Source organism: Jaculus jaculus, chromosome 3, assembly GCF_020740685.1.
Source record: "Jaculus jaculus isolate mJacJac1 chromosome 3, mJacJac1.mat.Y.cur, whole genome shotgun sequence".
In the NCBI taxonomy this organism is placed as follows: Eukaryota; Metazoa; Chordata; class Mammalia; order Rodentia; family Dipodidae; genus Jaculus; species Jaculus jaculus.
The window spans coordinates 184,244,366-184,257,753 of NC_059104.1; the positions used below are offsets into that span (position 1 = coordinate 184,244,366).

At 52.3% G+C, this 13,388-nt stretch overlaps 1 protein-coding gene across 1 annotated transcript in view; it reads left to right on the plus strand.

Annotated features, from left to right (window-relative positions):
• Positions 1 to 13,388, plus strand: part of Otog (otogelin) — an 81,699-nt gene that overhangs the window by 25,863 nt on the left and 42,448 nt on the right. The window contains exons 19-28 of the mRNA XM_045146332.1: positions 112 to 324; positions 2,489 to 2,681; positions 2,969 to 3,043; positions 3,252 to 3,295; positions 3,797 to 3,950; positions 6,408 to 6,515; positions 8,677 to 8,815; positions 11,492 to 11,626; positions 11,875 to 12,021; positions 12,740 to 12,859. Of these exons, the coding sequence (XP_045002267.1) occupies positions 112 to 324; positions 2,489 to 2,681; positions 2,969 to 3,043; positions 3,252 to 3,295; positions 3,797 to 3,950; positions 6,408 to 6,515; positions 8,677 to 8,815; positions 11,492 to 11,626; positions 11,875 to 12,021; positions 12,740 to 12,859 (1,328 nt within the window). The remainder of the gene's footprint in view (positions 1 to 111; positions 325 to 2,488; positions 2,682 to 2,968; positions 3,044 to 3,251; positions 3,296 to 3,796; positions 3,951 to 6,407; positions 6,516 to 8,676; positions 8,816 to 11,491; positions 11,627 to 11,874; positions 12,022 to 12,739; positions 12,860 to 13,388) is intronic.

Here is a 13,388-nt window from a genome sequence, read left to right on the forward strand (position 1 = left end):
CCGTGCCCACCAGCCCGTCTCCCCGCAGCCTCCTATGCCAGCCCATGCCCACCTGCCTGTCTCCCCCAGCCTCCTATGCCAGCCCGTGCCCACCAGCCCATCTCCCCGCAGCCTCCTATGCTCTGCAGCACTGCAGCGTGCTCACGGGGGAGCTCTTTGCGCCCTGCACCGTGTACCTGAGCCCCATGCCCTACTTCGAGCAATGTCGTCGGGATGCCTGCCGCTGTGGGCAGCCCTGCCTGTGTGCCACGCTGGCCCACTATGCCCGCTTGTGCCAGCGCCATGGTCTCCTGGTTGACTTCCGTGCCCACCTGCCAGCCTGTGGTGAGTACCTTACTTCTGGGCACCCATTTGAGGGCAGCCTGTACTGCACACTCTGCCCCTACCCTAGACTTTCTTTTTTTTTTTTAAATTATTTATTTATTTATTTGAGAGCGACAGACACAGAAAGACAGATAGAGGGAGAGAGAGAGAATGGGCGTGCCAGGGCTTCCAGCCTCTGCAAACGAACTCCAGACGCATGCGCCCCCTTGTGCATCTGGCTAACGTGGGACCTGGGGAACCAAGCCTCGAACCGGGGTCCTTAGGCTTCACAGGCAAGCGCTTAACCGCTAAGCCATCTCTCCAGCCCTAGACTTTCTACTGATATGTCCCATCGTCTCCTCCAGCCCAACCCTGCTTCTCACAGCCTGCCAGGAATCTCTGTCCCCTTGTCACCTAAGCTTGACACTGGGGACATGCTACTGTGGATCACTTCTCTTACCACAATTCAATCCAGCTCTGAGACCTGCCAGTTTGGCCAGGTCCAAAATCACCCACTTCTCACCTCCGCCGCTGCCACCGCTGGTCAGATCCCCCGGCTCACCCCAGCAGAGTGCGTGCCCTCAGAGCTCAGAGCACTTAGTGGGCAGGACTTCCCCACCCCGCTCCCCACGTCTTAGTCCTCTCTGCTCTCAGCCCCAGTCTGGGCCTGACTCTCTGTGAGCTTTTAGTTTAGATTAACTGCAAGAAGCATTCTGCCACAAGTCAGGACCCCTGAGTTCTGCTCCAAACAAGTGACTTGCTGTGTGTCCCTGTGCAAGGGCCGGTCGCTCTCAGAATCGGTTTCTGCAAGAGTATCTGGACAGAACAGGTGGTTCCTAACCCTGACTGTGCATTTGAACACTGGAAACCTTTAAAGAGAATGCAAACACCCTAGCCATGTCCAGCATCAATGCAAACAACCCCTTGTGCAGTCCAGATGTTACACATTTGAGAAGCCTCCTGCGTGTGGCTTCGAGCAGCAGCCTGGGTAGAGAACGGCTAAGCATGGCCGTCTCCACGGAGCTGCTGGCCCTGGACTGGAGGAAGGTCCTGGGGAGTAGGATCATGGCCGTGAGGAGAGGGACAAAAGTCCAGAGATGCTTCTGGGGGAAGTGGAGATGACCTCGCTGTGTGCGTACCTCAGCCATGGAAGTGAGGGTGCAGGTGTAGGAGTGTCCACGTGTCCATGGGGTGATGGGGTGGGCCTGGGCCAAGGAGGGGCAACCTCCTCTCCTCCCGCAACATCACTGTTTAAGAGCAATGGTTATGAGGGAAAAGAAATCGTATTAGTTATTTTCTCATGGCTGAGACAAAACTACCTGACAAATATCTATTTAAAGGAGGAATGGTCTATTTCAGCTTATAGCCCAGTTTCCATCTGCCATGGCTGGGAGAGTATGGCAGCAAGAACTGCTCACATTCCATCCAATAGTGAGGGAACAGAGCAGAGTGATGGACACTGCATGTATACAAAGCTTTCTTCTTTTTTTAAATCTCTATTTTGTTCAATTTTAGTGTATTTGCTGTTGAAGTGAGCACTCTTCTTTTTTATGAGAGAGCGAGAAAGAGAGAAAGAGAGAGAGAGAATTGGCGTGCCAGGGCCTCAGTCACTGAAATGGCACTCCAGACGCTTGTGCCGCCTAGTGGCCATGTGTGACCTTGTGCTTGCCTCACCTTTGTTTGCTTACTTGGGATCTGGAGAGTTGAACATGGGTCCTTAGGCTTCTCAGACAAATGCCTTAACTGCTAAGCATCTCTCTAGTCTGCTCTCTCCTTTTTATGCAGTTCAGGAACCCAGCCCTATGGGACAATGCCACTCATAATTTAGGTGGATCCTTCCACCTCAACTAATCTAGAAAATCCCTCAGACATGACCAAAGATTGTTCCCATGCTGATTCTAAATCCTGTCAAGTTGACAACCAGAGATTAACAACCACAGAAATGCTAGAGGTTTTCCAGATAATCGTGGTGAATGGCTCCTATTTGAAAAAATATGTTGTATTGTCATTTCAGTGTAGTGAGAGACAGTGGGACTCTGGATCCAGAGCTAGGTTCAAACCTGAGCTGTGGCCTTGAGCAAATGCCTTCAGTTCTCCGGTTCTCCATTCTTCTCATCAAGATGACAGTCCCACCCCACAGGTGGCAGGGATGAGAGATACAAAGAGTCGTCCCCTCCCCCTGCAGCACTGTCGTGTGAGGCCACCAAGGAGTACAGTCCCTGTGTGGCCCTGTGTGGACAAACATGCCAGGACCTGGCAAGCCCTGAGGCCTGTGCGAATGATGATCATGGCAACTTCAGCAGAGATGAGTGTGTGGAGGGATGCACCTGCCCACCGAACACGTATCTGGACACACAAGCTGACCTCTGTGTCCCCAGGTAAGTGGGCCATGTGGCCTCTGGGTCAGGTGGGGGACCAGGGACTCCAGGTCTCTGGCCCTGGGAGCTGAACTGGACCTCTCATGCTCCCACTTTACCTCATTGTTGTCAGGAACTTGGGAGGTGAGGAGGCAGCTCTAGGCCTCTCCTTAGCTCTGGCAGGCCACACCAGCCGCCTTCCCCAGCAGACAGACCAGCCTGTGGAGTCCCAAGGGCCTCCCTCACAGCCTCGGCAGTCCCTGCCCCTGTCCGGGACCAGCCTCTTCCCCTCTTCCTGGTTTTTGTAGGAACCAGTGTTCCTGTCACTTCCAAGGAGTGAGCTATCCCCCTGGAGACAGCAACATCCCCTCCCTGGGCCACTGGTGAGAGTTCTGGGTGGCAACTTCTATGAGAGGACAATGAGCCGGGCTTTCTGAGACGCGACACTCACCCTCCTGCTCTGCGCGGAGGACGGGAATAGTGGGTGGGAATGTCTGCCTGAAGTCTGCTGGGACCCAGGACAATGATGGGGGCTGGGCAGGTCGTGCATGACCGGGTTTGGCTGATCCTCATATCCCTGTCTATCTGCAGCCACTGCAAAGATGGAATCATGAGCTGTGACAGCAGAGCCCCAGGTGAGAGGGGCTGGGCAGAGGCCTTCCGCAGAAGGCAGGTGGGAAGAGAAGAGTAGGAATTTAGAGGCAGGATGGGGTGAACCCACCTGGCTTGCCCTTCCCTGAGCTCTTGTGGTCCTGCCTCTTGGCAAAGGCTCCAGCTTGGAGGGCAGCATCTCTGAACCCCATCTTGGCTTCCCGAGGACACCAGTTGCTTAACCGCCCTTGTACCCTGGGTTTCCTTGGTCTCAGCTTCAAGTGCCTCCTAAAAGTGGCTCTGACCAGCCCAGTGCTTGACATGGGGGTCACAGAGGTGGGATGACAGCCTGGGTAGTAATGGGACAGTGGTAGTCAACTTGCAGGATGCTTGGAGGTGGGCAGAGAGGGTGGGTTGTCAATGTGATGTAGGGACCCACACAGCGCCCCAAACAGCCTGTCTCTCCTGACCCCTGTCAGCAGCAGGCCCTGGGTTGACCAGATGACTCTCGCAGCACTGGTCCACCCCAGGCTTTCTCCTTCCAGCTGCCACCTGTCCAGTGGGACAGGTCTTCGTGAATTGCAGTGACCTTCACCCAGACCCTGAACTCAGCAGGGAGAGGACGTGTGAGCAGCAGCTGCTGAACCTGAGCGTGCCAGCCCATGGCCCCTGCCTGTCGGGATGCGCCTGTCCCCAGGGGTACGGATTCGCATTGCCATGGCCGGGTCTGTCTGAAAGCTAGAAGAGCCAGTAGCTCCAAAGGAGTTGGGGGAGGGACAACATCGTGTGGTCTGGTGGGGGAAGTGCTGGCCAGGGTGCCTGGAATGCCAGTGGGGAGCTTGGGAAACTGCAGGCATTGAGAGACCAGCCTGGGACGGAGCCTGCCCAGTGCTGTTTCTTACTAACCAGGTGACACGCTTCGAAGTGGCTCAGTGTTTCATCTGTAAAATGGGAATGAGAATGTCCAACAGGTGGCTTAAAGTTGGTTCCAAAGTGGAAGCAGTGAGGCAGGTGTCTGCTGTGCCCAACAGACCCAGTGGAAGACCAGGCAAAATGAAAGCCATGTTCCAACTCTTAGCCTCCTTCCCTGTGGGTTAGTGTCTGTGCACACTCCTAAAAGAAAGAAAGAGTTAAGGTGCTTGCCTGCAAAGCCCAAGGATCCAGGATCGATTCCCCAGTACCCACATAAGCCAGAGATACACAAGATGGCATATGTTATCTGGAGTTTGTTTACAGTGGCTGGAGGCCCTGGTGTGCCTATTCTCTCTCTCTCAAATAAATAAATAAATAAATAAATAAATAACTTTTTCTTAAAAGCCGGGCGTGGTGGCGCACGCTTTAATCCCTGCACTCGGGTAGCAGAGGCAAGAGGATCACTGTGAGTTCGAGGCCAGCCTGTGACTACATAGTAAATTCCAGGTCAGCCTGAACTAGAGTGAGACCCTACCTCCAAAAACCAAAAAAAGAAGAAAAAAAAAAGAAAAAGAAAAAGTAAAAAAGAAAAGAAAAGAAAGACACTGGAGAGCTATGGGAGCTGAGTTTTGTGGGTGAGGCTCCCACATGCTCTGTATACAGGGGACAGTGCCTCACTCTTAGCCCTGGATGCCACTCCAATCCCATGCCTTAGGAGCACAGGGGTGCACCCTTCAGCCCATGCTATGGTCACCAGGGAGCGCTGGTCCTGGCACAGCAGCTAAAGAGAGTAAGATGAGGGTTAGGGTTTTGGATGGGCAGGGTAGGGGACAGCCAGTTGGAACTTCGCCAATGTCACCTTGTCAATCTCCGAGCATGAGAGAGAGAAAAGAGGAGAAGGTGTCTCCTCTCATTTTGCAGAAGAAGCTGAGGTCAGGGCCAGGGTGGAGGAAGTGTTCTGCCCAAGGAGCCAGACTCCAACCATGACTCCTTCCTGCAAGCACTGCCCTTTACCCCGAGCAGCAGCAGTCTGGACACAGCACGGGGTGCACACCTGCGCCTTCCTGAGCCAGGTCACCTGCAGGAGAAACTGTCCAAGTGTCTCGTCTGACCACCTGAGGCCACTTGGGCCCCAGGCCTTGTGAGGAGTGTCTGTCACAGTAGCGTCTTACAGAAAGATCCTCTGTGCACAAGCCTGCCTCAGTCTGAGGTCAGGGAGAGCCGGCTTCCGCTCACTGCCCAGCACGTGACCATGTGCAGACACAGGGAAGGACTGGAGCCTGGGGAACCAGGCCTCCGGGCTTTGCTCTATCCATGATCCACTGAGGCTGTAGGGAATGCCCTGTGAGAAGCCTATGCATGTTCCCCAGGGACTCACCAAGGGGGGGGGCATGGTGGTCTTAATGGGCAGAGAAGGGCAGGCGGGGCCCCATCCTGGACCATCTTGCTGGGGCTGTCGGCGATGCCCCGGGCACTATGCTCACCAGCACCATTCCTGGACCACATGGGCCCACAGGCCACCTCAGGGCCCCCTGGTCACCTCACCTCTCTCCACATACAACTAAGCATTGCTGGGTGACCGCTACCTAGAACCCTGGAGTTCCTTCTCCGAGCAAACTCCTATTTTCTATCCTGACTCATATACTCCCGCCACTTTGGAAGCTTGGAGTTCCTGTCTCCTCTCCTCAAGGACACTGGGCTTTGCTTCACGTCTTTCATCCTGCTCTGTGGTCCAGAAAGTTCCTCTGAGTGTGCGTTCACACACACAGTGGGGAGGAGACTAATAGAGAAAATTTCCAGCGTGACCCCTGTACTCTTTCTCTTTGCTTTCAAACCATGTACTTATAACCATTTGAAAAATAAGATAAGAAAGCTAAGGAGCCTAGGCAGATTCTGGATTCCAGTTGAAAATTTCTTTTTGCCGAAGTTTGTATCCTTATCCCTGCCCCAGACTACTATGGTGATACCTGGACAGAGTCTAGAGTTACGGTCTGAGAACCTCAATACAGTTCTTGAGATGTCCATGGTTCCCGCCTGGGTGTGGTTCAGGATTCATGGAAACCAGGCTAGAAGGTGGTAGCACTCTGGCTTTGGGGTCTGTGGGCATATGGGCAGTGGGCACGTGGTCATTCTCCTCGGGCGTGAACACCGAGAGCCACCCAGGCCATCTGTGGGGTGCCCGTTCTCCACACGGCAGATGGGGAAAGTGTGCTTCCTGACCATTCGTTTGCTGTGTCCCGACAGCCTGCTCAGACGCGGGGACGCGTGCTTCCCACCAGAGGAGTGTCCGTGCGCCTGGAAGGGGAAGGAGTATTTCCCTGGGGACCAGGTCATGTCTCCCTGCCACACTTGGTAAGTAAGGGCCCTGAGAGGACCGCCTTTCACTGGGGAGGGCATGAGGACAGTCCAGCATCCTCCTTTAACCGTGTTCACATTGCATGAAGGTTTTATTGTTTTGTAGGGGTTTGCATGCATATACAGTATGTGCATGTAAAGTAACATTTTGGAGTGTTTTGTGACTGTTTACATGAAAGTGAGTTTGTTCAGACATATCTGTGAATATAGATACTTGCATATGTATAATCCTGACAGTGTGCTTGCATGCTTATATAACATGGAAGAGTGGGTACAAATCAAAAATATTTAGGCTTAAAGCATACATAAGTGTGTATGAAAAGGCAGGCGTTCATAAATCTGAATATGATCAGGAATGTGTGCAGTTAGGAATTTGTGTGTGCCTCGGTGTGTTTATATAGTTTGTGCATGTGAACATCTGTAGGTATGTGCGGGCATGTTTGTGCAAAGTGTGTGAATGTGTGTCCCCTAAATATACATACTTGCATTTACATGATTGAACATATGTATGAAAACGCGTATTTGTATTTTGTTAATGAATATAGACCTATTTGTACATGAAGGTGAGTGCACGCGTGACCCCATATGTGCACGGTTCAGGACTGTTGATGCGCGTACACGGGTGTGTGCTGCTTAGCGCCTGTGCTCAGCCAGGCAGCACGGTCGCTGATGGACGGACGCTGAGCTTCCTGGTGGCGACAGCGCCGCAGGAGAGCTGAGGACTGACTGTGGCCTGATGTTGGAGAGCAAGCTCGGACCCCGTCCTGGTACTGAGAACCATCCAGGGGTGGTCTCATGTGACAGAAAGCCCTGACAGTGGGGCCAGGATCCTAGAGGAGGTTTCCAGAGAAGTCATTTTCGACAGACATCCAGCCAGTAAGAGCTGGCCAGGCCCCAGTTCCCGTCTCATGCAGGGTTGGAACTGTTCTTTGGCCCAAAGGAGGGGCATGACACTTCTTCCCATGCCGGCAGTCGGGTCATAGGCAAGCCCAAGCTCCAGCGCCTGTCTGTGGAGCCAGAACCCTAGTCGAGTGACTCAAGAAGAACCTAGGTACAACGTCAGGGCACGGAGCTCTGTGCAGGCGAGCTGAAGTGTGAGATGTCCTGACTGGGGCCTCTCTGTTCCCCCACGCCCTCTTCAGCTTAGATTCATTGCAGCAGTCAGAGAAGAACAAAAATCACACTGTCTGATCCCCACGTCAGTCCTCCACCGACTTCCTCTCTCATTTCTAGAAAAATACTGTCCCCACATGACCTCACTGAACCCCTATCGCCCAGCTCCCCTCACCCTCTGCATTCCTCTTCCACTCCCTCCCTCATTCCCCAGGGCTCTTGTAGAGTCTGCCCTCTTTCCAGAATGCTCCTCTTCCAGCTCTCGGTGTGGTCACCTCTCTTACCTTGAAGTATAGGCTCATGTGTCTTCTGATGACCCTACTTAAAATTGTAACTCATTCCACACTTCCTAGTTCCCTTCACACATCATACTACTCACTTGGACTTGTGAGCATTCAAGTTTGTTTACTTTTTAAATACTTTTATTTACATATTTGAGTGAGAGAAGCAGAGAGAGAGAGACAGAGAAACAGAGAGAATGGTCATGCCAGGGCCTCCAGCCGCTGCAAATGAACTCCAAATGCATGCGCCACCTTGTGCATCTGGCTTATGTGAGTCCTGGAGAATCAAACCTAGGTCCTTTGGCTTTGCAGGCAAGCACATTAACTGCTAAGCCATCTCCCCAGCTCTCAAGTTTATTTCTTAGTATACATCTTTCCTCCCAAGAATACAAAGGCAGAGAGTTTTTCCCTCCATTTTGCTCACTCATGTTTCTCCAACTCTTGGAAGAATGCCTGGGGTATGACAAGCACCTAATATCTGTTGGATGGACGGATGGATGGACGGATGGATGAAAAGAGATCTGGGTTAAGTCTCGACTCTGCCACTACTTGGCACTGTGTCTTTAGCCTCTCCCGCCCACCCCCATGTCTCCTGCGTTAAGCCGAAGGCAATCCAGGCCCCGGCTCTGTGGAAGGGTGCTGACGCTTGCTGACTCCTTCCCAGGGGCACACAGCATACATCCATCAGGCGAAGGCTGTCAGGGGCACTCGGGCATGGGGTGGGGTGGGGGTGCCCCTGAGCAGTGCATGTCTGTGTGTTTCAGTGTGTGCCAGCGGGGCTCCTTCCAGTGCACCCTGCACCCCTGCGCCTCCACCTGCACTGCCTATGGCGACCGACACTACCGCACGTTTGATGGGCTCTCATTTGATTTTGTGGGGGCCTGCAAAGTGCACCTGGTCAAGGTGAGTTCCTGGGTCTGTCTGCCCTGCTGAGGCTGAGGTCCTGTGAGGCGGGGTGACTCTCTGGACTGCAGTCTGAGGCACCCTGGGCGAGCGAGGTTGCTAAGGATGTGTGGCTGCCGGAGACGGGCAGGGAGTTGCGGACTCGTCGAGGCTGCCGAGAGCTCCGGTCCCTCCGCACTCACGTTGCAGCCTCGCCCAGAGCAGCAGTTTCTGTCTGGGAGGAAGAACTCATGCCTTTTGAGCTTTCATCGTCATAGCTCTTGACTAACCATTTTTGTGGGTGCTTTCACTTAATTTTCACAGCAATCTTTGGGTTATTAGTGAACCCCATGTTTCAGATGTGGCCCCTTGGGCTTAGGGGAGTTTGCTCGAGGTCACAGAGCTTGTCAGCAGCAGAGCTGGGGTTGGATTTGAACCAAAACCTGGAAAGGAGGCATGCTGCAGGGGTCACATGTCAAGCAGTCTCTGTTTCACCCCGAGGAAGAGCAGTGGTGATGGCGCAGTGAGGAGAAGGCACAGCAGAGGGCGGGTGCCCACAAGGGGCGGGGCGGGGCAGACCCAAGACCTGCCCGTCTGCGTGTATGACGGTATCAGCAATGGCAGCAATGGCACAACCCAATTTATTCATGTCTGTGAGGCTGGGGCTTGAGCCCAGGGCTTGCATATGCTGGGCACAACAAAACTTTCAGCAAATTTTCACCGGTGAGACAGGCCTTGGACTGAGCTCTTTCACATAATTTCAGTAATTCCACAAGATAAATATGGTGGACCTTGTCATGTTTTATTTAATTTTTATTTATTTTGAGACAGGGTCTTGCTATATTGACCAGGCTGGATTCAAACTTGGGCTCAAGTGATCTTTCTACTTCAGCCACCTGAGTATTTAGAATATAGGAATATATGTACCATGATACCCCATTTCATTTTTAAAATAACATATTTATTTATTTGAGAGAGAAACAGGCAGATAGAGAGAGGGAGGAAGTGGGGGGGGCAGAAAGAATGGGTATGTTAGAGCCTCTAGCCCCCGCAAACAAACTCTAGATACATGCGCCACCTTGTGCATCTGGCTTACGTGGGTACTGGGGAACTGAACCGTGGTCTTTAGGCTTCACAGGCAAGCACCTTAACCTCTAAGAAATCTCTCCAGCCCTCTATTTCTACTTCTTCTTCTTCTTCTTTTTTTTTTTTTGATTTTTAAAGTAAGGTCTCGCATTAGCCCAGGCTGACCTGGAATTCACTCAGGGTGACCTCAAACTCATGACAATTCTCTTACCTCTGCCTCCCGAGTGCTGGGATTAAAGGTGTGTGCCACCATGCCTAGCTCCCTATTTCATTTTTAAAATTAATTGATTCATTCATTGTGAGACATTGTCTTTCCATGTAGCCCAAATAGGCTTTGAGCCTAAGATTACAGGCTTGGTTACAAAAAGTTTTAAATGTGATATGCTTTTCACTAAAATTTAAGAGAATATATTAAAAATAAATCCTCTTTCATGTCTTCTGTTTTCATTCTCCTCTAAGTAGCCATTCTAAATAGCAGGGGTGAACCACACCAACCATTTTCCATGAGACACAGAAAAACACACATGCTCATTCTCAGACACACATTGTTTAGTTTATATGACTACGACTCTGAAATTTGCTTTTCTCGTTTACAGGTATACTTTGGGTATTCCCACATGTTGTCAGGGCCTGCTTCTCTCTCTCTCTCTCTCTCTGTTTATATATATATATATATATATATATATATATATGTATGTATGTATGTATATTCATTTTATTTATTTATTTGAGAGTGACAGATAGAAAGAGGCAGGTAGAGAGAGAGAATGAGCACACCAGGGCTTCCATCCACTGCAAACGAACTCCAGACTCATGCACCCCCTTGTGCATCTGGATAATGTGGGTCCTGGGGAATTGAACCTTGAACCGGGGTCCTTAGGCTTCACAGGCAAGCACTTAACTGCTAAGCCATCTCTCCAGCCCACTTTTTTCTTTTTAGTGCTGGATAGCACATTCTGCAGAAAGAATGTACTATAGAACATCATTTCCCACTATCTATGTTATTTCCAACTGTTATTGTTTATTTTATTTTATTTTTTGGTTTTTGAGGTAGGGTCTCACTCTAGGCCCAGGATGACCTGGAATTCACTATGTAGTGTCAAGGTGACCTTGAATTCACCATGATTCTCCTACCTCTGCCTCCCAAGTGCTGGGACTAAGGGCGTGCACCACCACACTCAGCTATTTCCAATTTTTAAACACCATAACAGAGACTTGTGTGGATGTATGCCTAGATTCTTAGAAGCGGAATAACTGTATAAAATGTGTATGCACTTGAAATGGTATTCCATGCTGGCAAGCTACCCACAGCAAAAGGCTGATACCAAGAGTGTGTTAAGACAGTGTTCCCTCCCTATATCCTTGTTGATACAAGTCACCCCTGTTGTATCAATCCATGCATTCATTAGCCTTCTGGAGGGATCTGGAGAGTCACCACGTGCTAAACACCGCCCTAGTCACCCAGAAAATGGAGCTGAGTTTCAGAGAGTCGAAGTCAAGCTGTCCAAGCCACAGAGGCTAGTGCAGCAGGAACGAGCTCGCCGTGCCGCGTCCATCGGCCCTCCGCTGTCCTCCCCCTGATCAGATCCGCCTCTCTCTGCCTCTCTTCAGAGCACGTCAGAATTCACCTTCTCTGTGATCGTGGAAAACGTGAATTGCTACAGCTCTGGCATCAGCTGCAGGAAATTGATTTCCATCAACGTTGGCAACTCGCTCATCATCTTTGACGATGAGTCAGGGGATCCTGTAAGACCCTGTGCTGGTGGAGGTCTTGTAGACAGTGTTGGGGGTCTGGGCTAGGGGAGGGCTCGGGCGTGGACTGTCACGGGGGCTGGAGCTCAGGCTGCGTCACTTGCTCAGGGAGAGGAGCAGAGGTCCGAGTCAGGGCACAGGAAGGCAGGAATTTTGGGGAGGTCCCAGGGTTGGTTGGTGATTTGCACCCAGGCCCTGCTGATGGGGGTGGACCTCGGGACTGACCAGCCCTGTCACCCTAGAGTCCCCAGAGCTTCCTGGATGAGAAGCAGGAGGTCCACATCTGGCGAGCAGGGTTCTTCACGCTGGTGCATTTCCCTCGGGAACACATCACCCTCCTGTGGGACCAGAGGACCACGGTGCATGTGCAGGCTGGACCTCAGTGGCAGGTAGGCATGTGCACACGTGCAACATCCCCACCTCTGGCGGTGCTGGGGCTCAGCCAAGTGCTGGTGTCCTGGGTTGAGCAGTCCCACCCCCGTTCTTTTAGAAGATTTTTTTTTCACTTTATTTTTTTGCATGCAGCAGCAGTAGTATGTGTGGTGAGGTGTGTGTGTCGTGAGCACACACGCATGTAGTGATGTGGTGCCCCATGGGCTTACCTGTGGCAGCAGAGATCATCCGGTAATCTCCTCTGCCACTCACCCACCTGTTTTGTTTTGTTTTGTTTTGTTTTGTTTTGTTTTACCAATGGGGTCTCTTATTGACCCCAGAGTTTGCCATTCACAAGCCCGATAGATTCTCCTGTCTTTGATCTCCCCGAGGACTGGGGTTATAGAGATATAGCCATACCCGCTATTTACACGCGTTCTGGATATTCCAGCTCAGGCCATCCCAGCCCCCCACGCTGTGCAGGACGCACTTGTAACCACGGAGCCATCTCTGCAGCCCTGAGCCCTCCTCTCTGAGGAGCCAGCGGCAGCATGCCTCTGTTCCCTCTGCCGCCATCTACACCGATTGGGGGCCTTTATCCAACCTTCTCCCAGCCCTCTTCAAACTGGCCCTCGCCGTTGCTCCTGGGTCTGTGGCCGACTCTTCAGCTCCCGGTGCTGCACACAGCCCGCCCTGGCATACCAGCCGCTGGCACGGTACCCTCTCTCCTTCCAGGGTCAGCTGGCGGGCCTCTGTGGGAACTTCGACCTAAAAACCATCAATGAGCTGCGGACCCCCGAGAACCTGGAATTAACTAACCCCCAGGAGTTTGGCAGCAGTTGGGCCGTGGTCGAGGTAAAGCCTCCCAGGCTGGCGCTTGCCGCTCAGCCACTAGGCCTCAGGTCGAAGAAGAGGGACACTGGGCTGAGGCTGCTCTTGGGAATGCTCTCGGCTTTGTTAGGCCAGTCCTAGATTCTGCCCACCAGGCCAGCAGGCCACCTGCCCTTGGTCAAGCCCAAGGACCAGGAAGAGGGTTTGGAAAGAGCGAAGTTGCTGTTCTGGGAGAGACGCCACCTAGTGGCGAAGGCGAGGCTTGCTGAAGCCTGCACGCAGTCTCTGTCCAGTGGTGCCCCGCCCTCTCTGCCACCCCCACCAGTGCCCAGCAGTAGCTGGGCTCAGAGGACGGAGTGTGGGTGGACTGAGGCAATTCTCAGAGAAAGCTTCATGGAGGGGAGCACTGGGCCTGTCCATGTTTAGATACATGACTGTAGAGGGACAAGGTCTCTCAGAAGGGGGACTGTAGCAAAGGCATAAATGATGGGTATCTCTGAGTTTTGGGGGTGCCTGTCCCGAGGCTGCCAAGCTGTGAGCTGTGGGGGAAGCA